The 27,995-nt window shown below is 25.5% G+C and overlaps 1 protein-coding gene across 11 annotated transcripts; it reads right to left on the reverse strand.

The window, feature by feature from the left end:
• Positions 1-76: 76 nt before the first annotated feature.
• Positions 77-27,973, reverse strand: LOC122848554 (tropomodulin). 11 transcript variants are annotated; one of them, XR_006373465.1, is made up of 10 exons: positions 27,280-27,730; positions 7,871-8,023; positions 7,554-7,721; positions 7,346-7,472; positions 6,905-7,280; positions 6,712-6,808; positions 6,491-6,638; positions 5,445-5,571; positions 3,946-4,003; positions 77-1,744 (listed from the first exon to the last, which is right to left on the reverse strand). XR_006373465.1 is itself a non-coding variant. In XM_044146707.1 (10 exons), the coding sequence occupies exons 2-9, from the start codon at positions 27,571-27,573 to the stop codon at positions 3,969-3,971; spliced, it is 1,398 nt and encodes a 465-aa protein (XP_044002642.1). In that variant the 5' UTR covers positions 27,574-27,606; positions 27,784-27,879; the 3' UTR covers positions 77-1,744; positions 3,946-3,968. The 11 variants fall into 11 exon arrangements, 7 of the variants coding, with proteins under 7 accessions (XP_044002642.1, XP_044002644.1, XP_044002640.1 ...); XR_006373466.1 differs by lacking the exon at positions 5,445-5,571 and adding an exon at positions 6,077-6,251; XM_044146707.1 differs by lacking the exon at positions 5,445-5,571 and adding an exon at positions 27,784-27,879 and having other exon boundaries at positions 27,280-27,606.
• Positions 27,974-27,995: the final 22 nt, after the last annotated feature.

Genomic DNA, 27,995 nt, shown 5'->3' on the forward strand with positions numbered 1-27,995 from the left:
TAGTAAAATTTACCACATCAACAAAATAAAAATTACAAAAACAAAAAAAAAAAGAAAATCGTGCATTTTTAATTCACTTTCAAGCATTATTTTTTTTCATATTTTTGTCTTTTTCACACACGCAATCTCTACGGTCCTATCATCCTTTACTCTTCGGTTTTTTTATTTTTAATATAATCAGCCCATACAAGTAAAAAAAAAAAAGAAAAAAAAAAGTATCCAATAAGGCATCATGTTCTTGGTGAAAAAAAAAAAATTATTTCAAAATCAATATTCACTGCTGTCTCGTGAGGATTGTACTTTTTTTTTTTTTTTCTTTTTCATTACTAAAATGCACACATGCATACATTCGAATTTTTGCTTATAAATCTGACAACCGAATTTCCACTCACTCTTTGCACACAACTTTCACACTGTTTATTTTTAAATTTATTCATAGTTTTTTTTTTTTTTGTTTTTTCATGTATTTTTTATTATTCTCGTGTTTAAAACAATACGTTTGATGCCACTAAAATAATATTTTTCTTTTTTTTTTCATATTTTTATACTCATTCAAATCGACAAGTTAAAGACAATATGTACAGATTTATCTTCGTACCACATATATAATAATTAAAATTTATTAATTCGACATTAATTATAATATTTTGTTGGGTTAAATATATTATTATCATTAATATAATTGTAAACGTAGACAAAAGAAAATAACTAGGCAGATGATGTTATAGGTTGGCTATTTTTAAATTTATCCTTTTTTTTTTTTAAAGCAAAGAGCTTCTCGTCAACTACTAAATATTGAATAATAAAATCTAAATTTATCTTGTGTAAAACTTTGAGAAAATGACAAATTAATTTTGAAATTTAATTAAAATGAAATTACGTAAATTATTGTGTACGTAATTTTTAAAACTTGGGTCTAGACATAATTGAAGAATTTTGTGAAAAAAAAAAAAACGTACAATAAATTATTTCATCACAATTAACATTGAATAAACCCAAATATTTTTATATCATATTTTTTTTTTGTCTATCTTTTTCTTTTTTATATATATAATTTAAAAAAAAAAAATATCTATATTTAACGTGATTATTCATTTGTATGTCATTTTTTTATTTTTATTTTAAATGTGCTTAGGTGATTACGGCTTATCACTGTCAGGTCGATATCAGTCGACGTGATGGATGCGCTCAGCACACATAGTGTCAGTGAGCAGAATAAAATATATATATTTAAAAAGAAGCAGTCGTGATTGACAATAGCTAATGAATCTCATACATTTAATAAATAATCAAGTAAAACATTCATTTTTTTTTTTTTCTATTTTCAGTCCAATATGTGCCATTTTAAATAATTTATCATTATAATTTTAATATATTTTTAAAATTTGTTAATTAATTTAAAATTCATGTCAATTTAATTAAAATATTTGTCATTTAAAATTTAAATGTTTGTTTTTCCTTTTTTTTTTTTCTGTTTGCTTATATTAATTAATAAAAAAAAAAAAAAAAAAAAATTGAAATTAAAATATTAAGAGATATCCAAACTTTGAAATATTAATTATTTTTTAAATATTAAAAAAAAAAAGTTTTCATTTGACTTTGGATGTTGATGCAACGAAGACAGCTCGATAATAAATACATCTTCTTTGTATGATGGTAGTTTATAATTTCGATCGTCGATTTGAAGATCAGCCAATATTGTAGTTTCGAGAAGCCTTTTTTTTCTATTCGACTCAAAGACGATCTGTCATAAAAAAATATACATATAAAAATTAAAAAAACTTTTAAATTATTTAAAAAAACAATACAATATAATAAAATGATGATAAAAATAATGAAATGTTTGTTTAAAATGAAGAACCCACTTACTGACACATAATGACAATGACTTACTGTTAGATAATTAGTAGACAGGAATAAAAATGTTCTGTGACAAAATAAAATATATAAAATTAAAATGATATGAATATGTTAAATAATAAAAAAATAATAATCAAAAAACATGCAGTTTACAAAATTAAAATGATGAAAAGAACTCACTTACTATGAAATTGTTTTTAAAAAATAATAAAGCCCAAATTTACCAGCAAAATAATAATAATAATAATGATCATGATGGTGATGATGATGATGAAATTACCATAAAGAAAAAAGCAGGATGAAACATATATTGCATGACGTTTGTTACAACAGTGAAAAAAATTTTCAACCACGTTTATTCCGTAAATCACTGTTGTCCGTCATACCCAACGCTCGAACTTTAAACGCTATCAAGATTTACGGCTTTCCTGTCTCAGGAATGATAACAAAAAAAATAAGAAAATTCTCTTTCTTTTATGCGTGCTAACCCAAGCAATATGTAACATTTGTTTTTACACAAATAGATGCATTGAAACAAAAAAAAATAATACAAATATTGTCAATAGAAAAAAAAAAGCAAAAAAAAACTTTCATTGTGTTGTAACTTTAAAAAAAATAGTATATTTTATTTTTATTTTTTATTTGAATTACTCTTTGATTTTTAAAATACTTTTATAGAAAAAAATTGATATTGTATCCGCATACTGTCGAGCCTTAATCAACTTTTCAATCGAACGAAATGAACTACTCTTTCCCTTTTGGATCAATCAACAATTCTCATGAGATGGTATTTGCCAGTCTCTATATACATGTGATGATAAAAATAAAATAATAATCGGATATTCGAAAACTCGATGAAATGTTTTCACGTAAAAAAAACCTACTACCACGGTAAATTTGTAAAATAAAAATTTAATAAAATATAAAACTAAATGAAATATAAAATAAAAAAAAAAGAGAATTATCAATAAATGGAATAAAATGAATAAACTTTTTTTAAAATATATATATATGTATTGTTAATAAAATCCGAAATGCAATTGCAATGGAGAAAATAATAATTTAAATCTACTAGCAATCGCCCAATAAAATTCTTTTGATATAAATACATATATATATTTTTTTTTTCTTCATTTAATTCTACGAAAATAATTTGTGAAATTATTGATTGTTGAAATAAATTGAAATAAAAATTTAGTCAACAATTTACATTCATTTTCAATTGAAATTCAGGGTAAATAAATATTCTTTTAGTATGAATTTTCATGTATATATTAACCCAATTTTTCGAAATCACGTCAAATAGCAAGAAAAAAAATACAATAATCATTGGATTGATGTAAAAGTAAAAAATAGTAAAATTGTGGTTTCGCAAGTTTGCCTGTCTGGCTTCTACAATTCTACAATTTCCCTCGTATCTTTCAGTTTACAAATGAGTCCATTTGTATTCAATACCTTATCGATTCTTTTCTTTTTTACTTTGAGAAAAAAAAATAAACCACAAAGAGCTAAGCTTACGTTTCTTCGATACAACAAGTATATATAATCAATAGCAAAAAAATTGAAAGTTTTCAAAAAATAAATTGTGCGTTATAGTTTTCAAAGAACTTAAAAAGTATTAATACAGTTTTACTCATAAAAGTCAACTTTAAAAGAATAAAAAAATATATTTAAAAAAAAAAAAACTGCAAGTTGTTAGCTGTTCCCTGCCGACATAATAATGACGATATGTCTCCGATCAAGTTGATAAACACGCACACCATACGTCAAAAACTTTTTCCTTTTTTTTCTCTATAACCCTTAACGATCGCGATACAGCAGTACGTTCATTATGAATAAGCATACAGAAAAAACGAGGCAATGTTTTTTTATGCTTCTTTTTTTTTTGGCAAAAAATAAATGTATCATAGGAGTAACAATTAGGTCACATGCAAAAGTCTATTTGGCTGTTACTTTTTTGTTATTTTTCGTAAGCCAAAAAAAAGGGTATAGTAGTTAGCTGATTTGGAGAAGTGTTAAATACATCGCGTGACATATTGTTGTTGATGATTTGGTATCAAAATATAATATAATGTTGTAAAATACCTTTGTAAATGTCAGACGTCGTATTAAGATGTAGCCACCTCAAGCCGGGACTGCCGTACTGTAACATACACATAATTATATTAGTAAATGAAATTTTTTTTTTTTTTTTTTGTTTAATAGTTATTAACAAAACAAAACGATATATTTTTCATATATGCTTCATTTTGATTTAAATTTTCATTATACTTTTATTCTATTTTAAAAGTTATTTAAAAAATAACTTTTTTCATGTAGAGTTAAAGAGAAAAGAAAATTAATAAAATATTAATATGAAAAATAATAAAACAATTTTTTTTTTATAGAAACTTTTGTGTGTTCTTTAGATGTATTTTCACAAAAGGTAATCTACTTCATATTATTGTGATTTCATTTTACCCACAACCACCACATTTTAGTTTCTTACTCTTATTTATTTTATTATATTTTTTTACCATTTTCACTTATTTATTTTTATACTGCAAAACTTGAAATTATTTTAAAATGTATTACATACACAAAACAAATTGCAGAAAAAAAAAAAAAATTAAAACTGAACAAAGAGTACCATTTGCAATATAAAAAAAAAAAAAACGATTCGCATTTCAAGAATTTTTGAGCATTCAAATAGTTGATGCTGTTAGTATTTTAAATAAATAAAAAAAAAAATTTTTAAATGCTTATGTAGCTATATTTATGAATACCTGTATAAAAATAAAAAACAAATATTCACATTTGTTCTACGAAAATTCAAAAGTATTATTTATATTATTTAAATAAAAAAAATTTAGACAATGAGCTTTATAATTGATTGTCGAATATTGTTGAATACGTGTTATACCAATAGAAATCAATTAAACTAAATTTTAATTATCCACCGATACAAATATTTGCATAACATGAGTATATTTAATCAATTTCTCAACAAATTAATAGCTATATACTGACATAGCTCAAATTAAACAATAAAAAAATGAATAAATAAAAAAAAAATAAATTCAGCAATTATTATTCATCAATAAATTAAAATGAAATTTTCATAATAGGGATATTGTAATATTTCGAACATAATTATAATGAAAGGATTATGTCAAATTATACGTTGACATGTATACATCGAAACAGTATTATCATAAAATAGACATGCATACAGTTGAGTTATCCCGAAGGGCACAAAATAAATGAGGATTTTGAAGCTTTACATGTAAATTAACGCATCACGTCTTCACTGTAACTGACAAGGCTTAAATTCGCATGTTTATCAAAGGCCTTAATGTCGAATAAATTCATTAAAAAAAAAAAATTAAAATAAAGGATTTTAGTTTTCAATGAAAATCGTATTACAAAGTAATTGTCATTTTCGATTGACTTGAATAACTATTTTAATTTTATTTTAAATACTCTGTAAAATCAGTTAAATAAGCCCTTTTGTTAGTCCAGACAATTTGCAACACACTATTACGTCTGGTATTGATGAGTATTTATCAAGAAAAAAATTGAAAAAAAAAACAATATTAATATACCCCAAATTTATTGTTTTTGTTTGTGGCAAAAAAAAACCATGTGGTACCTTTCATTGAATTAAGGCAGGTTTCCTGTGATTCATATTAAAGAATCTAAATTGTAGCCGCAACGTTAGATCTTTCCGTACTGTTGAGTAAATAACATAATTGTTTCGTAAGTTTATTCATGTTTTTTGTATAAATTATGTACTGTTTCAAGTCTGTCTTTGTTATTAACTAAATAAAATTTTATCTAACAAGCAAAATAAAATTGCAACATAAATAAAATATTATTAAAAATAAAAAAAACAATTGTTACTTCATTGATTAGTCAAATTGGGAATCACTGATTGTTTTTTAAATAAACTCACTTGGTTTGAATAAAAAATAAGAAATATTATGCATTAGCAGGAGTGACGAGGGTATCAGCAAGTTGAGGTGATACATTGGAATCAGAAATAGTCTGGGCAGGAATGTCATCAAGACCAGTATCAACTGCAACCTCTTCTGAATCCAACAATTTACTCAAACGACAAACTGGGTTTTTTAAAAATAATAAATCAAAAATTAAAAGTGGCATTTAACTTGATGGAGGTGGTTTTTTTTTTAAGGGTTCAACACTCGAGGTCAACAACTGGGTGAATCATAGTTACCTCAATGCCATTGGCATATTATCTTTAGGCAAATAATGAAAATATAAATTAAATGAATTAATAAAAGCAGGATGAGTGATGATTTTAGCTAAAGCTCTATGACAGACTACGAAGCATTCAATAAAGGCCTAGAAGTATTTGTATACGTTGTAATCACCCATACACTGGCTTCCATCTAAATAAATAAATAACATCGATAAACGAAATATGCATTGACTAAAATAAAGCAGCACAATCTAAAAATTTGAGGATTATTTTTTTTTTTTTTACTGTTAAAAGTATCAAGTGTCTGTAACGTATGTCTGTTTTTTATCATGGAATATAAATTAAAATATAAAAGTTTTCATTGCCTAGTTGATAAATAAAATATGACATTAAATTAATAAGATTATTTTAAAATTAAATAAAACTTACTCCTGTCAATGTTACGCTGCAGATGAGCAGCAACACGATGTCTGGCATCATTGAATTCCAAGTGAAGACCCAATCGTAGAAGAGTTGGATTTTGTTCCACCAATTGTGTAATTTCCATCTCAATTTTATTACCAAGCACTTGTGATCTCTGTTATAATTATTAATTAATTATTTTTTATGAAAAACTTTAAATTATTTTATTTATAAAATTTAATAATTACTTGATTTGAGCATCGAAATTCTTCAATTGATTTTGTCTTCAAAAGTGCTTTGATAAGCCTCACTACTACACTTGGACTGATAAAATTTGTTTCCACACTAAAATACAAAAAATACATAATGAAATTACAATTATTAAATAATAATTATTTTTTTAAAATAAATTTAATAAACAATTTATAATTAAAAACTTACTTTAGTACTCTTAGGGTTGAATTTTTTTCTACAGCATCAGCTAATCTTTGTGCTGTTCTATCACTTAGTCCAACATTTGTTAAACTCAATGTTTCAAGATGGCTGTTACCATCTAATGCTTCAAATAATTGAATGAACTTCTCATCGGAAATATTTTTAATGTTATTCCAATTGAGATCAATTAATTCTTGATCATCATCACGTACTTGTTTTATTGTTGCATCAACATCTGTATCATTAGGTGGTTCAGATGGAAATACTTTTGGTTGACTGGCTTTTGTTATACCATCCCAGCCAAGACCAACTGGTTGACCAGAATTTAAAAGTGATGCATGGTACTGATCTTGATTCATCATCGAATGAAAACCAAGTATAGCTATAAAATTTAATAATTTAATAAATAAATTATTTGTCATTTCAAATATAAGTTAATAAACGTACCAGCTAAATCAATAATTTCATCTTGAGTGGCTGATGATAATGCCTGTTCATATTCTTCACCAAGATCAATGGCAATTTGTTCATCAGCTTGTTTTTCTTTGAAGCTATCTTGTACTGGTGGTATCCACTATAAAAATATTATAAAATTATTAAGACAAGCATTATGACTTGACAATATTAATCAATAAATTAATTTGACTAGACAAACCTTTTTCCCTCTGACAACACCAGCTACATATGGCTTCAGTTCTGGAATATCTGGTGTCTCTAAGGCCTGTTTGTTGATATGCTCAATAAGCTTCTTACGATTCAATGGCCCCGTTGGACTTTTATCACACTCATAACTGCAACGTTGTGATGGTGGCATAAAACTGTCCTGTTAAATAATACAACACACACAATATCAGTTAAATTAATCAACATACTTGCACAATTTATAACATCTGTCTATACATGTGTGTATGTTTTTTTTTTTTCTTTAATTCTTTGTTTTGTTTACATTGTCTGATTTGTTTCAGCACTTACATCTGGATCAACTTCTTTGGCTAATATATTTATTTCCTCGGGAGTCAGCTGAGAAAGAAGCTCATCAACATCAACATCATCATATTCACTCAAATCCTTTCCATAAAGTTTAGCTGCTGTTGTCATGGTTGTTGTTTTTTGAGACGCTGACGTCTGTAAATCAAACAAAAACAATTAAATATAAATCAATAAAAATATTTACACATACACACACACTCACTTTGACACTCAAAATATATATTTAAAATTTTTTAAGAAAAAATGACAGTTGTTGTTGTTGTTGATATGATTTATGGAAAAAATATCAAGTCAAACTAATTGAATTGAAACAAATTTAGATTGAAGTAACGTGTTGTTGTGACAATGTCTAATTATCGACTAAGTAATAAAATGAAAATAATCAATTGGCAATTAAGTGTTTAGGCATTATTCCAAGCTGGCTAACGACCTATGACCCGGTTTGTTATATCCGTATTGATTTCCATTAACAAGCCGACTTGCCAAATTGGCAAGTGATCATCTAACCAGGAAATATAAAGCATCTTCTTCCTGATTCACAATATACTTTAAATAATATATAGGCACTAACTAACCGGTATTTTAATCAACAACAATAATATTGAATACTCACAAAAATTTTGATTATTTGTCCTTCCAATGCCAAATGTTTACGTGTTAAAAAAACAAACAAACAATAACAAAGTTTTTTATGTCTGTTTATGTTGTTAACTTGTGTTTTAATTGTCAAAATAAAAAGTCAACAAATTATGTCTATCTCACAACCTCACCCACTTTTTATCATAAAAAATATACACGCTTTCAGCAAGCTGACTCAGACTCACTCAGACTTCTTTTTTTTTATTTTTTTTTATCACAAAACGACGACGGACGACAGCACCCTTTGATGCAGCGCCATTAACCGTTATTATTATTATTATTTTTAAAATGGCGTCTTTTCAGTGCAGCCGGGAAAAAAAAGCGCGTAAATAATTTTGAATTTGAAAATGAGAATTGGAAAAAAAAAATATTATCATATGAAAAATGAATTAAATGATGAATTAATAATTAATTATAAATAATTATGATAAAAATTTAAAAATAATAATTTTTAATAACGATTTGAATAAAAAATAATATAGCTTCTTTAAATTATCCAAAAAAAAAAAAAAAAAGAAAATTCTTTTAGTATGAATTTGTATTGTCTACTTAATTTTTTTTAACTTTGATATAAAAAATTGGGATATATTTTTAGATTAAAAAATGTGCAAGATGTTTTGCACATTTTATTCTTTTTTTTTTTTTTATAGTTGGATGCTGAGAACATGCCCTCCAAGAAGCGCCATTACAAGCCAAGTATTCAACGACGAGAAAAATTACGCGACGGCTTTTCACCGTGACCTGTTGCCTGTTGGTGTCGCCTAAATCCATCATCGGTGGCCCCCAACAAGAATCCAACAACTATATACATACATTCACAAATAACGATATAACATAGACTGCCTAGCTTTTAATTTGGAATATTTTTTAGTTGTTTTTTTTTTTTCCTTTCATGTTTGAATTGCACATACACGTGCATACATGTATAGTGAACATAGCTGTATATCTCAGCGGAGATTAAACGGGTGAGGCACTTGCCATAATTGAATTTAATGATTGCTCCCACCCAATGAACCTTGAGAGCCATTCAACAAAATTTCATTCGATTCTATCCTTATTTGAGATACCGCATGTGCATGTATAATCATAATATTCAATCAAATAAATATCACAGGCAATTAATAACTCGTGACAATGAAAATAGAGTTGAAATTGAAATAAATAAAAATACAAAGTACATGAAAAAGGCCTTGAGTTAAAATTGATGAAATTATTATTAATCAATTATATTTTTTAAAAAAAGTATATACATATTTTCAATGCAAAATAATTATGTAAAAAAAAAATATATATATTTAAAAAATCATATAAATGATCTAAGCTTTCCACAAACTGATTTAAAATCATCAGTTTTTATAACGAGATGTTTTCTTTAGCCTAGATGTTTTTTTTGTTTTATATGTGACACCTAAATTAATTTTATTTATTTAAGAAAAAATTAAATCCATTGGTAAATAGACTTGTCATGAAAATAGTTTCAAGGTCAAACATATAATTTTATTTTAAAAAATACGATGATGATTTTTTTTTTGCTTGAAATTATATTTTAGATTTGTTTTTCCATTGTTGTTTTTTCTTATACTAGTCATATTCATGAAAAAAAATATTTCTAAACAAAATTTTCATATGTTATTATGTTTTTATTATTTATACACCTAAATATGATTATCCAAAAAAATTTATAAATTATCTTCGAGTATTTTTATTTTTTTATTCAATTTTATATTTTTTCAAAATTCTGTGAATTTTGTCAAAAGTCATTATTGTTAAAAAAATATTTCTAAGCATAATTTCCGTGAAATTATCATTTGAATATTTAAACAACAGCTGAATAAAACTATCCTGAAAATTTTATAATTTTTCTTCGAGCACTTTTATTTTTTTTTAATTTTATATTTTTTGTGACCTGCAGACAAAATTCAGGAATTTTCGCTACTGATCATGTTGGTCAAATAATTATTTCTAAACAAAATTTTCATGAAATTATGCTTCTATTATTTAAACAAAACCTCAATATAATTATCCTAAAATTTTCATAAATTTTCTTCGAACACTTTTTTTTTTTTTTAATATTATATATTTTGTGGCCTGCAGACTAAATTCAGCTTTTTTGGCTGCAGGTCATATCCGTTAAAAAAAATATTTCTGAGCATAATTTTCGTAAAATTATCATTGTAATATTTAAACAACACCTAAATATAATTATTCTGAAGTTTTTATAAATTATCTTCGAGTACTTTTTTTTTTTTTCAATTTTATATTTTGCTAAAGTCCATACTAATTGTCAAAAATCATCCAAAAAAATAATTCTCCTCAAAATATTGATAAAACTCCGTTTCTAATATCAAAACAACAAAAAAATATAATTATCCAGCAAGTTACAGATATAAATTAGATCTTAAAATTTTTCAAAAGCCTCGAAGAACCGTCGGAAATCACTTTTTATAGTAGGAAAAAAATAAAATTATTGAATTTGAATTGTGAATGTTGTCTCATTTGTTTGAGTAATCACAGCGTGGTTGTCAAGACATATTTCGGATTGAAGTGTCCATCGTATATGATGATAGTTAGTTGTGGAAACTCTCTATCATCGTCAAATACACAGAGGAGCATTCAAAAAATAGCTGAGGCCTCCTCGCACAATCTGGCAATCATCCAAAGGTCTATACTTGGACATCGCTCATGCCCGCGATTATTTATAGTAAATATAAGCGCGGCCACTGGCCTTCTTGTAAACTAACTTTGCCAGTGTATTTGCCAGTTTACCGGCTCAACAACAACCAAAATCCACATGTACATATATGCGAATGACGAAGAGGACAACGCAACAACTACAACTGATCTGATGCCCGTGACCTAGGCCCGTATTGATGATGACTACCTTGGACACATTACTTTTTCAGCTCTATGTCTTTGATTGTGCCTATATTTTTTATTTTCATTTTTTTTCTAATTTCCCATATATCAATGAAAAACAAACTTGCCAATAATGACATTAACACCTGTTTATATAAAACTTATAACCTCGCATGCAACTTATCGATACATTAAAATGAAAATTAATTTATAAAACATTATTCATTTTTTTTTTTATCATGATTAACACTTGTATTTAATTTTTACTCGGCAAAGAGTCAGTCACACTTTCCAGCAATTAGATACGATTTAATTTATTACTACCTCTTATCGAAAAAATTTTATTTCAATACCCATAAAAAAAAAAAATATGCATTAATTGGGTTTGAAAAAATATCAAATGAAAAGACTTGTTTTTAATTACTCTTGTAATTTTTTAAATTGCCATCTAATGTCAATTCTTGTGTGTATCCAAAAAAATTAACAAAAAAATCATGAGAATTTTATTTAAATAATTAAATAAATAAACGTCAACATTCAATTCTCAAATAGTTTTTAACTAATAAATAAAATAACTCAAAAATAGCTGAGTAAATTTTTTTTCAACTTCAAATGAATATAAAAAATAAACAAGAGAAAAAAAATAACGATTCTGATCTAACAATAGTTCTGTCTTAAAATCACAAACAAAGTAGTTTTATTTATTATTATTATTATTTAATTTTAAATAAAAAAAAAAATATAATATATTTTTTTTTTCTTCCCCCCAAAAGTTGGAACAAAATCTTAAATTTTCATTTTCAAATAAGCGTCCAAAAAACTTGGCAGACAGACACATACAAATTCTTGAACAATCTTTATGATTAATCTGCGTCGCATAACCGGAATATTTTTCACAACACGAACAACTGATAAACTGCTGCATTTTCAACAGTACCACATTACACTTTACAATTTTAATCATGTAAAAAAAATTCATCATTTATTTATCTTGCAATCATGTGTCATCTTTACCAACATTAATAGACAATTGCTCCTACATCAACGACAGACATACGGTAATAAAATTGCCTGATGTTTACAATTCATTGCATAAAAAAAAAAAAAAACAACAAGTACCAGAAAGAAAAATACTTTATGTATACGACCTTGATTACCGAACATTTATGTGCAATAAAAAATCATAACTTGATGATATTTTCTTGGAAGATGTACAAAATTAAATGATCAAATCCAGATATGTATTTATAAGCGAAATATTTTATAGCTCATTCGATTAAACTGTCTCACAAAAAGAAAAGTATATGTATCTGTGTTATTTAAAATTAAAAAAATAATACGACATGCTTTTATTTGCAAAAAACAAATATCAATATATAAAACAAGTTATAAAAGGTCTTATTATGTGTCAACATACAACATACCAATTTCTATTTACAATTGTATATCTATCATTAGGTTTGAATTATTTGAAAGTTGTTTTTTCTTATACTTTCCCTCATCATGATATACATTTCAAGGTGTTCCCTAACAATCAAACATATAATCATCTTTTTTTTTAATTTTTTCTAGACCACTAATTTTACTATTGTTCTTTGTTTCAAACAAAGAAATTTTATGAAATATTTTTAGAATATTTAATGCTTGTTTTTTAGGTGGGTGTTTAAATTATTTTACATTTAGGGTCAATGAATAAATTTTCTATTTAAAAAATAAATAAAATAAGCTATGATTTTTCAGACAATAAGTAAATTTTTTTATTTGATAATAGCAAACATGTGTTAAAATAAATCTATGAGCTTTAAATTTATATTAATAGCAACTGGACAAGCATAACTTAACGGTCGTTGTATTATTGCAAAAGGCACGATTCATCTTTCAAATATATTTTATTTGTTTTTTAATATTTTCATTTTTAATCTTAATAGTTGTTTGTACTGATGAAGACATGGTACATACTGTTGAGGACATAACAGACCTTTCATCCAATCTTAAAACGTCAACGATTGATGATGATAAGTTAGAAGAAGACAAGCAATACTGTGATTTCACAACCACGAATAAATCTAACGGTCATAATATGTGGTAATTATTACTGCTGCAACATGTCCGTTATTCATATATTATTTAAAATTTTAAAAATAAAATATTTATGTATTTTGTTTATTTTATTATTTGATAATAAAAAAATTTTTTTATTTGTTTTAATTAAATTAAACTTTTTTTTTTTTCATAAATTTTTCTTGTATAAATTATTATTTTCTTCCAGTATGAAATATTTTAGTTTTTTGTCTTTCAGAAGATTTATACTGAGACAAGATTTTAAAAAATAAAACTCACGCGATATTATTAATGTTTTAATTTTTTTTTTTATATTTTAAATTTATATTTTTATCATGTGTTTTATTTTTGTCTGGATGAGTGAAGTTTTACGTTTTTATTTTAATATGTTAACCCTTGCGTTTCGTGTTCCACCTTATGATTTTATATTTTTTTTTATTTCCTATAAATTCATATTGACTTTTATAAATGAAAAGGAAAAAAATTAATACAGGAAATGTATTTTTAATTTTCCATTTCGTTTGATATGAGATAAATTTATTGTGTTTATTATTCAATTTAGTAAATTGTATTTATAATTGGTTTCACTTTTAAAATTCAATATGAAAAATAATTACTAGTTGTTTGTATAAATCAAGTGAGCAAATTATAATTTCAAAGTATATTTATTTTTTTTTTAAATAAAATAAAAAGCTTTAGTGTAAATTTATAAGTGCTTTTAAAAATCTAGCTGCACTTATTTTTGATAACTTTTTTCGTTGATAAATTTAATAATATATTTTAGGTAATTTCATTTTAATATAACTATTAAAAAAACAAGCAATGCGTATAATAATTTCCAAGCACGTGTAATAAATTTTTGCTTATAATTTTCTTGTATTTATTTATTTATTAAGTACCTATAATTTTGTTCATGAGGTAGGTCAGTAAACCCAAGAATCACCTAATTGATCATTCATCCAAATCAAATTAAATTATCGATAGAAATTCCTAAACTATCTCATTTAACATTTTTAAATTAAAAATTATAGAAAATACTTTAAAGTAATTCCTAATCAAAAAATCCATTTTAATATAAATTTTTATGTAAAAAAAAAAAAAACATTGTCATATAGCTTACCAAAAAATTAAATAATCCAGATAAACTAATACACTAAATTCAAAATATTTTTAAAATTATTTTTCAGACACTTTGATGTCTTTAAAATTATTATTTTCAACTCTTTTTAATTAATAACAAATTGATTTTTTTTTTAATAAATGCAAATAATATGACAGCAATTTGAATGATTTGAATGATCAGAGGCCACTGGAATGACTCGTATCCACTCGTATCAAGATACTGAGCATTACACTGGAACTCGAACGAGGCTAATGCTTTGCTTAGCGAGTGAATGGTGACTAGTTTGTATTGTGTGTGGTTTTTGTCCAATAGCTGTCTGGGCAATACACAAGAGAAGGAGGAAGCACTCTTTTTTTCTTTTTTTTTTAACACACACAATTGACTTTCACCTCTAGCTTTGATCCAACAATAAAAATAAATTAAAAAAAAAAAAATGAATTAAGAATTATTTCATGCAAACTGGTTAAAGACAAATTTATATTATTATTTTTTTTTTCATATAAAAAATGATATGAAGCAGACGAACCAGTGTCACATAATAAGCGAGAACATGCGATGAGATCACAGTGTTTATCTGAAACGATGATATCACTACTTATGTCCATGTTTGTATATCTGACCCAAAAAATAAGTTTACGATTTTTTACATCATGTGTTTGTTTAAAATTCAAAAAAATTAACCAGACGGAAAAAACATCAATAGGGAAAAAGCGAGAGCGTCTAGACTATAATTTAATCTCACGATTGATGGTTATCCAGGTCTTTATGGACTATGGGAAATTGTGAAAATAAATATCAACAATAAACAAAAGCAAAAACTAGGTCAAACACGTTTTAATATTTTATCATTATTTTTTAAGTTAAAATAGCATTGTTTACATCTTTAATAATTGAAAGTATATTATCAAGATATTTTTAATTAAAAAAAATTAAAAGTGGGTCTTGTGAAAATTTAATTAAGTCAACAAAACATAGTCTTTTCCGGTTTGTAGCATCTGGCATCTAAATCTGCATATATTTGTTTATTCGTATATATTTTCAGGCTTTTTTTTTTACATGAATATGGCCTACTTCACAGGAGCACATTTCTACCTACGTAATAATAATTTTAACTATATTCATCAAGGTCGACTACATTGAGTCTAAATACAAACATTAATATACAAGTTCAAAAGAAAATTCAATTTAATGTATGCCAAAAGTTTGAGGTGAAAAAAAAAGTATGAATTTCAGGAAAAAAAAAATATTTTATATTTTTTTTTTTAGTAATATATACCAGCTGATGGATTTAATGATTTCTAAAAAATTCTTCATTTTTTTTTCGACTGTTTAAATATATCTATCGTCAATCTAGAAATAGAATAATTTTTTTTTTTAAGCATTTAACTCAAACAAAGAAAATAAATTTCATTTTAAGCCAACGTTTCGCATACCGATGACAAGCATGTCTTTAAAACTACACTCTTTCTTTTAATAATTTCCTGACTATAATCCGGGTGAGAATTTTGTGAATATTCTTTTATGGCAATCAAAATAATAAAAAAAAATTGTAAGGTTTCTATGCAAAAAAAAAAAAAGATGTATTGACCTTTTGAATTTTGATTTTAATTTACAATAGCTGGCATGTTTTGAAATTCGAAATATCAATAGATGATTATTTTGTAGATACATGGTTTTATTTTTTTTTTTTTTATGTGGATAACAATGGAGAGAAAAGAGAGTCACGTATATTCAATAATTTTTTATTATTTATTTTTATATCGTGAGTATAAAAATTGATGGTTTTGTTGGTTGAGTTTGTAATCCCTTTGTCGTTCAGTGACCTTACGAGATTGCGTGTATCTATACATTTGCAAATAAAAATATATATTTTTTATTCTCAAATAATATACCAACAATCATTATATGAGTCATCAGATTAATTTTCAATGACTAAAGTAACATGGAATAAAATTTATTCTTTCAAATGCTTTATTCAGCAAGTATTTTTTATTTTTTCTTTTATTGCTATCATTGCAAAATTTAAAGAATTTTTTTTTTTTTTTTTCTTTACGCTTTAAATTATAAACAATCGCGACCTGAAACTAACTCGTGTCATCGACCTTTGAATATACATTTTTTTTTTTCATTTAATTTATTTTTTATTTTCATTTTTTCAGTCACGAAAAATCATCAGCAATGTGGAGAGTTTGAAGAAAGAAAACGATTTATTTTTCGACAAGCATACAACACGTGGGAAGTTACATGAATTTATTTTTATAAATCTTCATCTTTTTCTTTTTTTTTTTTCATTTGCAAGGCAACAATAAAAATCATAAATTATTAAAAATTTACATCTGTCTGTGTGTGTTATTTATTTATTATTTTTTGACAAGAGGTAAATGACAAATTGCATTTAAATAGAGGGTGAAATCCTCAAGGCAATCTATAAAACGAAACATCCTACAGAGAAGGTCAACAATGATCTCAAAATATACTCAAGAATTGATCACATTTCACTAAATATTAAAACTATTTGCTTACTTATCAAATCAAACGACACTTTTCCTATATATTTATTATTTTTATATATCAATATATTATTAGAAAAAATATGTCACAATAAAATATTTAAAAAGTCATTTAGTTGTACTCAATTTATTAACAAAAAAAAAAACAATCCTAGCCAAAAAATTATAATATATAGATTGGCTACAAATCAGGACAAGTACAAAGTGTTTTCTATCTCATTTACGCTGTTCAAATATCATCAAATATTTTATATAAATGTATCAAATGTTTTCCGGATTATCGTCAATGCAACCTTGGACTCTGGCAAATGTCCTACAAAAAAAAATTTCGCAATACGCAATATTTTTATACTTTCACAATGAGCTTTTGTAAATATATATATCATTTTGTTTTATTTTTTTAATATAAAAATTAAAATAAATATAAATTCTTTATAATAATATTCTAATAATAATAAAGTATATTTATTTTTATTAATCACCACCTCACCCCATTTTTGATGATAGTGGGTGGTGTAATTTCTCGACTACTTGAAGTTGATTTTCTTGTTGTTGTTGATGACCGAGTTGATGACCGAGTTGTTTTAGTTGTTTTGGTTGTTTTGGTTGTTTTTTTCGTTGTTGTTGTACGAGTTGAAGAAACACTTTCATATGGTTTATCATAGTCTTGGAAAAATTCTGTAGTTGCCATAGTTATTTTTTTGAATAATAATTTATTTTCACTTTAATTTTTGTGTCAATTTAAAAATCAAATGGATCATTTGATTCACTTGGTAATCAATAAACGATACACTTAATCCATATTGCCAGGTAAAATTTAATGATAAATCAGCATCATGACAAAGATGCTATCAATGATATCAAAGACATGTGAATTGAATGAAAAAAAAAAAAATTGTCAACTAAACTAACCAGACCGTAGTCCAGTCACTAATATTATTAGTAATAAAATAAAATAATTTAGACAAGAACTGATCCGCTGACTGTGCACGACTGCACTCTGTGTTTCCAGAAATACAGAGAAATAGTATATAATTAGAGACACGGTTTAAGTGCGCACAGAAGTATTAAATAGATGGACAGTTGTCTGTGTGGGAGATTTAGTTATGATCAACGGACTATCTCGAGAAATAAGAATATGTCATATTTAATAAGCAGCTTTAAAATATACTTAAATATCAATGGAACACTCTTGCGAATGACTTTAACGAAGAATGAAAAATTAAAATTAAACACTTGTAAATTAATATTGAATTATTTATCATTCTGAAGTTGGCAAAAAAATAATTTCAACTAATCCTAATAAAAAATTGGTTCATCATGAGGCAAGCATTATTTATTGTTGAAAAATATGAACTCTATTTCCAAGATTTCAACTTTATAAAAAAATTTAATGGAAAAACGCAGATATTTTTTAAATTTATATTCGTAGAAATTAGAGGCAGGCTCAGACTATTCATAAAAAAATTTCAGTCGTGGGTATTTCTTATTGGAAAAAAAAAATAAATTGTCATAGAAATAAAGACAAGTTCTGCAACTATTTAATTTTTATAAAAAACTTGCTCGTTTAATTTAGCAACAATATAAAAAAAAATAATATACATTGATGTATATATCGATATTCAAGTTGATTAAATTCATACAATCAAAAATATTCGCAAAATTATTAAAAACAAAAAAAAGAATAAAATTTTAATAATAAATTTTACCATGTGTTTAATTGGAAAAGATTTCAATTCACGTCTTGTTCTGGTAATGGTTTTTCTCATGGTTTTTCTAGTTGTAGACATTGTCTCATAGGATTTATTCCAATCCTGATAAATTTCAGTTGCCATTTTGATTTCCAACAGTGAGACCAAAATAAATTAAACAAAGTAAAATTTGACACAATGGATTTGACACACTCGAACAAATAAAACACAGTGACACTTAACAATTAATAATAATTATATTTTGCAAAATTTATTAAGAAAAATGATCATGTTCTCGCCAAGTCGGCGCCATGAATTGAATGAAATCACATGAACGAACAACGTAAGACTGAGGAATATCCAGTAAAATCAGCGATGAGGAAGCGAAAATATTTTTTTTAGACGTGTGTGGCATCAAAGTGTGTGAGAGGGTATATTTTAAATTTCCAGAAATACAGTGAAATTTAGTATAATTAGGCAAATGGGAGGAAGAACGAGCCGTGACGAATGAAAGTAGAAGACGAGACAAGAGAAAAATACTTTGGGAGGTCTAGTGAAAAAAAAAAAAATATATATAATATTTTATATGCTCTCTGGAGATCTTGTAACTCAAATGACTCAAAGGAAACTTTTATCAAATATGTTATATCGTAAAAAAAAAAAAAATATTTTGAACTTTATGATGTTGCTAAACAAATTCATCACATCTTGGCCCCGTTTTGTTTTTTTTATACAATTTTATTTTTTATGATAATCCAGCTAACAGATATAAAATTAATACGAAATGGAAAATTTTACATCACAAATAACGAATTGTAGCAAATAATGTTTATAGTTGAAAACGTAAAAATAATATTTGGCACTAGTCAAGCTTTCAGTTTATGTAAGAGTCCAACAGACAAAACAGCCATTTAAATTTTTATATTTTCCAAATACCAATAAACTGATCGTGAGATGGATTAAATTTTTTTTCAATCAAATTAATATTATGTATCCTTCACAATGTAAACTTGCAAATGTCAAAATTGTCATAAATACTTTAACGTTTAAAAAATAAATAAACATAAATTCATTATGATAGATAGGGTCAAAAATTTTTGTAATGATGAATGACTCTGTACTTGGGCAAATGGTGCCAAAAAAAAAAAAAATTTCCTGACTCAAAACCTTCATTCACATATATACCATTAAAATTAATTCTCTCTGCTTCCCACGCATATTTAATTTTCTGGGTAAACAAATTTACAGTTAAATTTTCTCTATACTAAAAATGAAGGTTGTAAGACTGCATAACAACGTTTTATTGAAAAAATAATCGTAAAAATTTTTCTATCAAATAAACTGTTCTTTTATCGAAAAATTTCCGTCATTAATCATTAAAGTTGGAAAGCCTCGCGAGTCGAAGGCAGGCCAATGATTTTATCTTTATAAATTGTATATTTTTTTTTAATTTTTATAATATTAAAAAAGATAATAAACAAATAAATCAATTTATAATATATATTCAAATAAAAATATTTATAAAAACCTTGAAAAAATAAAATATAATACTCAGGTGCGTGGATGATTCTCGCGAGCAACATCATTCAAATTGTGTTGGCGTAGAGTTATTTTTAAAAATTTACTTAAAATACATTCATGGAATTAAAGCTCTCAATTGCCTCAACTGTAAGCTCTTTGTGAACATATTTTCTTTGTACCAAACAAAGAAGAGATAATTATATCCTTAAAAAAAATCATTTTTTCTTTATTTTAAAAATTGAATTGTTATCATAATGGAAACACCGGATAAACAGGAAAAGAAAAAAAAATGCCTGAATGTTTATGCGTATTTTAAAATTTAGATTATTTATAACTACTGTTTTATTTTATCTAAGCACACGTCAGATGGCGTTAATACGATTGAAAATTGTTTTTGTCAAAAGCTTTTAAAGCTCAGCAAAGCTCAGTCGATCTTTTATAGAAATTTAAAACTGAAATAGATGGCGTCGTTTAAATTCAAGTATAAAAAAATGTATATTCTTTAATTTTTTTTTTTTTTTTTGATAAATTAAATTGTCAAAGCGTGGACAAATTTTAGATGCAAGTTGGGTCACTCATACTGTGTCCTTCATAACATTCAAACTAGATTTTACTCATCATTGTGAAGATGTAAACGAAGTTAAATTTATAAACCATTTAGCACACTAGTTATGTATTTATATGAGTGATAAATACGACAGAGTCAAGGCTCATCTTGACACTTTAAATTCAAGGCTGAATAAACACTTGTATATATTTTTCTTGCATTCTTGAATTATCAATAAATTGATTATTCATATATATGATTTGCCTAATGCCTTTAAATTTATACATGTGTATATATGTATATTTGAATTTTTAGAGTTGACATTTTAATTTATGGCACGAGTGTCAAGCTTGAAATTGAATTGAGATGAGAGTCATCATAAAAAAAATATATTTAATAATTTGCTTTGCCTATCTCTAATTTTTTAAATAATAATTGTCCGACTGAATAGCTGATTATAAAAATGCTCATGTGTTATTCGTTAGCAAAAAAATTATATTTAACCAATTTGGTCATTTCTTTTTTGTTGTTTTTTTTTTTTTTTTTTGGTACAGAATAGATGAAAAAAAAAAAATAGAAAACTATGGCATAACAAAATTTGGACAGTAACTATACGTGTTTTCGTTTTGCTTGGATTACAAAGTCGCGAAGGCACGCCATATCTTGGCAGCCAAAATGTTTTCCATGAATGAAAAATCATGAGGAACTCTTGACTTGTCTCTCTTGAGTTAACAAAATTGCAACTAGTAAAAATGAAGATAAAGACAAAGTTTATTATATACACAAGACAAAAAAACACTTTAATAAATTTCTCAAATTTTATTACAATGATCATCAAATTCTATATTTAATTCTCAACTGCATTTAATTTAATTTTTTATTTTTTCAATGTATAAAAAAATATTTAAAAAGTCGAAAATCATGATTATTTTTATGATGAATAAGAAAAAAAAAAAAATTTAAAAAAAGAACAAGTAAAAAAAATTCTGACGGTGGCCCAGAAAAACGTCAGAAAATTTTTTAGTTAGCAAAACTTAGTATATATAAAAATACAGTTAAAAATACGTATACGTGTGTAAAAGTTTAAAACATATTTTTATTTTTGAATTTTTAAAAAACACTTAAAAAGAATTTACTCTATGTTTCAAAATATTCTTTTCAAATGTTATTTATTCATTGAGATCATTGACATGATCGAAGCACATGTGTAAAAAATTATATATATATTTTTTATATAAATAAAAATGGATGTCACGTTTGAACGTCATTGAAGCTGAAGTTTGCAAAAAAAAATTAGAGGAAAAACTTTTTCAAAGGCCAAGGATAAATAAGGGCCCAAAAGCGTCAACCAATATATTTTTTAAAATAAATTTTTACAATGATTCATTTGCTTTTTCCGAAATAAAATTAAACCAAATCAACAAGCAAGTCTAACACATAAAATAATTCCATTTCTATCAAATCCCAATAAAATATGTAAATGCTAAATTTGCCTCGAAAGTGATAAAAGACATGCACTATAATAAATTACTTATAATGACAAAAAAAAAAAAAAAAAGATTTATACATTATTTAATTAAATTAAAATGAGAGTACGAACAATGTGTCAAAATTAAATGCAAAAATGAAAAATAATGTAATAGGTGAAAGAGGAAAAATAAGCAAGTCACAGAAAGACTTCAATACGACAGCTGGCGACGGTTCGTTATACATTATATTGGCTAACATACGCCATTAGGAGTGACGTTAAAACCAACGATCATCAGGTTACCAATGTTACTTGCTGAATATTACATGAATATTTACTTTATATTCATATAGTCATATGTATTTTAATCTCACCTATTTAACTCGTATTTACAACTTTAAAATTTAGAAAACATATTCAATCACCAATGTTTATATATTTTATAAATCGTGAAACATATTAGTATTTCCTGTTTAAAATTTAACGCCAACTAAAATTTTTTCAGCAGCTGTCGATTTTCATCTTAAATAAGTAACAAAGAAAGTCACTTAAATCTCAAATGATTTATTGAATAACATTTATTATTAAGCTAATTTTATATATTAATTTAGTTCATGTTATATTTATTTTAAAATACTAATTTTTTTTTTCTAATAAAATTAGTATATAATAATTTTTTTTCTCTTCCTCTTGTTTATGTTTACAATAATTGTATATAGATACGAAAAAAAAAATATACATGTCAAAATGTGTCCAGAAGAAACAGATGAAAAATTTGTCACACATACAGTATGGTATCTATTTTTGATAATTTTATAAATGTGGGATTATAAGCAACGGGATTAGTAAGTTACTGAGTGAGTGAAGCATGACGCCGACTAGGCATTGAGGACACAAATCGTGTATTTTACATTTAATTGAGACGCCTCAGATGAAACCAAGTAATAGTTTTTACTGGTCACTTTTTCATCATATAGTGAGTTGATATTGTGACCAACTAAAAAACAAAATATTACTCGTGTATGCATCAAAGACATTTAGACATACTCTTATATTTAATTAACGAAGCGTAGTCACTAATTTGCTTGTCACTTTGTCATGAATATAAAATTGAGCAGTGTTTGCACTCGTTTGCATTACATTTATATGTTTTTTGTAAAATATAAATTTTGAGGGTACTTGTTTTTTAGTAAACAAGATTATTTGCATTACTTTTTTCGTTGGATTGCTTGATGACAAAGCAACTGTTGTTTTTGTTTTAATTTTAATTTTTTCAAGAAGTATAACAGACTGATAAAAATAGCTAAAAGATTTCTGGATCACTTGGGACTTCTGAAGGATTAAAAAAAAACGATGGCTTTGTTAAAACAATCTGCAAAATTATTTTATGATTTTTAAAAATAAAATTAAATCATGCAAATAATTATGAATTTGCGGTCACGTCAACTATAAAGTCTGTAATGAAATCAATTTCCAATCATTTTATAGAAATCTTGTTGACAGTGAGTTGTCTTCAAAAATATACCTTAGTTTATAATTTACATTTTACACAAATGTGTACAATTTATTATTTAAAATTAAACATTTATTTGTCTTTTTTAAAAATTCATAGACATTAATATTTGTTTATTATCACAATTAGCTAAACTATTTGTAGATGAATAAATTATTTATTACTTATCCCTGGCAAATGTCCGAAACCTTTGATGTTTTGTATTACATAAAATTTAGATTTTTAAAAAGAAAGCTAGCATTGATTATTGTTTTTCAATTTTTTATAAATTAAAAATAACAAATTTTATGAGACTCAATGTATATCATCGATGTCAAAATGATTTTCCGGGTTTATGTTTGATGTGAAAATGAAATTGACTTGAAGAAAGATACTTAAAGGAAAGTGGGCGTTCAAAATTTTCACTTCTCAACTCGTATGTTGATTTATTTTTTACAATTTTTTTTCCATTTTATCTCGGTCTACTTGCAATATGTCTTTGAGGGTGAATTTATTTTTGAATCATTATAAAATGTAAAACAATATAAAACATATACTTAATCTTTGTATTGAGCCAAATGAAAAATTATTTTAAATCAATAAAAATATATTTATAAATAATATAATCATCAATTTTATTAAGCTAATTTTTAATTAAATTTATTATATCCAATAAATCTTGTCTAAGTTGAATTTCTATCGAAGAGTTCTCAGAAATAGCAGTGGAAAAATTTTTGTGGTATTTTAATTAAGTAAATATACATTGTGTCTCCAGAGGGGCATTTAAAATTTTTTAATTTTGATTATGCATACGGATAGACTTGTATTATGTATGTTCCAAAAATATATTAAATGTAAATTTACGAGGGATAAGAAATGTTGCGTCTTGACGCCTTTGGTTATAGATCAAATCTGGCGTCAACGTATATGCTGTATAGCAACAACAACGAATTACAATTCAAAATTATCACTGACGTTTGTATGTGATGCCAAAGAGGCGTACACTGCGACTATAACTTCGTACATCAACCCTCCAAAAAATGAATAAAAAAATAATCAAGAAAATTACATATAGTCACATTTAAAAGTACTTTGTTTTGTCAAACTATTTTTAAAATAAAAAAATAAACAAATTTCGAGTAAAAATATATATAAATATATTTATAAAAATGTCATTATTAATATAATTACTAAAAAAAAAAGACAGGGGTCTATTGCATGAGTCATTTAATTCGGTGTTTGCCGACATACATCATACAGTCATATTTGTATATGACCTTGAACCTCATTGAACACAGATGAGAGTAGTAATCTTGCTTGCAGTTTTTTAACCACAGCCCAGAATATTATGACGTACACAAAATTACCTCCCACACATTCATAAAAAATATAAATATATAGCAACAAAAATATGTTACTTATATTATGTTCTCGTTTTGCTTGAAGAAAAAAGAAAAAAAATACGAAAAAAGCGTCAAGTGATTTATGTTTGCGTAACATGTAGACGTAAAAATTCAGAAATACATCGGTCAATATATAATTTGAAAAAATAAAATAAAAACAAACACAAGAACAAAAACCCCAAAAAACTTTAAAGATTGTGTAATTTTGTTTAATAGATTTGTTTTTTTTTCTTTGTTTATTTGTAAAATTGTTTTTTTTTTTTTTATTAAAAAAATTATAAATATGAAAAAAATATACAAATGTATATTAAAAATTTAAAATTATGATTTTTATAATAAATATTTTATTACGATTAATTTATCTTTAAGATTATATAGTAATTTTAATGTTTGGGCCGTAGCTAATATTGAATTTAATCGATTGGAACATCACTGGAAATAAACGGAAGCCCCTGGCTACGACCTCGATGCTATTTTCAATTCAAAAGATGCCGGCTGTATTCTTCTTCTTTCAGAATGAAAAAAAAATTTCGTGTCTTTCGAGTGTATATCAACGAAATGAATTTTATAATTTTTTATTTAAATTTTCAAAGGTTGATTTTATCTAAATAAAATCATATAATAATGACGATGATTGACAGACAATAATTTTTATTTGTACCATTAATAATCAGGTAAAAAAGAATCAAAAATATCTCAGTTTGATTCGATCGTTTACGCCAAGATGCACAAAAGCGTGTAGAGAATAAAAATGCATCCTGTTGCAGCCAAAAATTCAATAATTTTTTTTAGGCTTCCATACAGACATTAACCGCACGAATATGTATACCTTGAAAATGAAACAGAAACGAAAATGACACATTCTCCCAGACCCTCAACTCAAATTATCCATTCGACTTTGAACAAGTCTCACGGGCAATGTTTCATATATACAAAAATTCATTTGTCGTTTTAATATAAACCACAAAAAATAAAATAAAAAATATGCAAAGAAAAAAAATTAAAATAAATATATTCGTGAGAATATAAATAATGAAATAATATATGATATTAAATTAATAAAATAATCGTCATAACGGAAGTTACAGTAGGCAATAATACTAGTCATAATTGTCGACTAAATAATATCTGGTAATTTTATGAGCTCAACGTATTTTCACCAGTGTCGAAGAAGAAGAAACCAACAGTTGCCTCATGTTACTTTGCCAAAATCTAAAAACGTCTTTGACAATGACGCAAAATCATCAAAAATCATATTATAAAATTTTATCTTTCAACGATTGATTTTACATTTAAATTTTAACATTCTTAGTATTTTTTTTTTTAATTTAATATTTAATGTAACATACTTTCACTTGACAAACGCAGTGATCGTCAATTAATCTAACTCAATGTACTATTCTTGGAAATAGCTAGAGTTGTTTATGTTCGCGACGAAAGCCTAGCCCAGAGAGACAGTTTGTTTCAAAAAAATTATTTTCAAGAAAATAAATAAAAAAAAAATGTTTTTTTTGTTTTTAAAATCTTACAAGATATGTCTGTTTCAATAAACACCAATTTAAAATAATTTATAAATTTTCTAGAAATTATAACATTGTCGTGAATGTGCGTGTGTTGAAGACACAACATCTAATTCAGGAAAAACACATTTCTTATAATGTCAAATAGTAAAATAAGTTACAAAAAAAAATGAAAAATATTATCTACGATTTATCAGTAGAATGGTTGATGCACATATGGTGACAGTTATATGTTTCATATGAGTAGAGTTATTGGTCAATTAATTTAATTTAATTGCCCGCTGAGTCATGGGAAAAATAAAGAGGCGGTATATAATATAGCATAATGAATAATCCTTAAAATTTGTCCTGATGATAAAACTCAATGAAAATATATATACACTATTAAAAATCATTGCTATATGACATTAATAAAAATAATTTTAAATATTCCCGCCAGACAATTTAGCGCCAAGTCATTTATCATTTACAGTTTAGCAATATTTTTGTGTGTGCTTGAATGACTTTGTCATAGAAAATTTGCTGAAAAAAAAAACAATAGAAAGCGTTCAATTAGTCACCTCTTGTATCTTGTATCTAGTTGTCGTTGTTTTACGTCTAGTTGTTGTTATTTCATAAGTTTCCTCAACGGTAGCACCAGTCTCATCAACCACCTTGTCCGTCGGTTCAATTTGTACATCAACCTCTTCCTTAATATCCTTTTCTTCATCGTATTTAACACTTTCATCATCATCACCATCATCATCATCATCATCGTCATCATAATTTCCATTTTTATTTTTATTAACGTCCATGTCATTATTTCTGACACTGACATCGTTCTCCTGAATTGTATGACTATCCATCACTTCCATTCCTTTTTTCGTGTTTTCTATATCAGCCTCCAACTTAACAGAATAATAAATATTACACTTTATTCTCTATGAATTTAATAGAAAGAAAAATAAATAACTGTTCACTTTGATATAGATATTTTTGTATATTTTTTTTTTTTACTTCAACAAGTTTAAATATGATTTAGATTTAATAAATAAAACTTTTTTATTTTTTAATTTTTTTTTTACCTTAAATCACGACACAATTTATTTTTATGAATCTCGTCTGCACGAATCGGAGATTCTTGGTGTACTAAAAGTTCTTTGGTGGCTGATGAAGAAGTAGGAGAGAGAGGAGCTTTCAAGATAGATGCTTTACCACCAATACATATTATTTTATTCCCCCCAGGGTGTATGTGTGTGCCTGGCTCTTCTCATATGCCTCAAAAACCAACATGTTT

Source organism: Aphidius gifuensis, linkage group LG2 (genome assembly GCF_014905175.1).
Source record: "Aphidius gifuensis isolate YNYX2018 linkage group LG2, ASM1490517v1, whole genome shotgun sequence".
Classification (NCBI taxonomy): domain Eukaryota; kingdom Metazoa; phylum Arthropoda; class Insecta; order Hymenoptera; family Braconidae; genus Aphidius; species Aphidius gifuensis.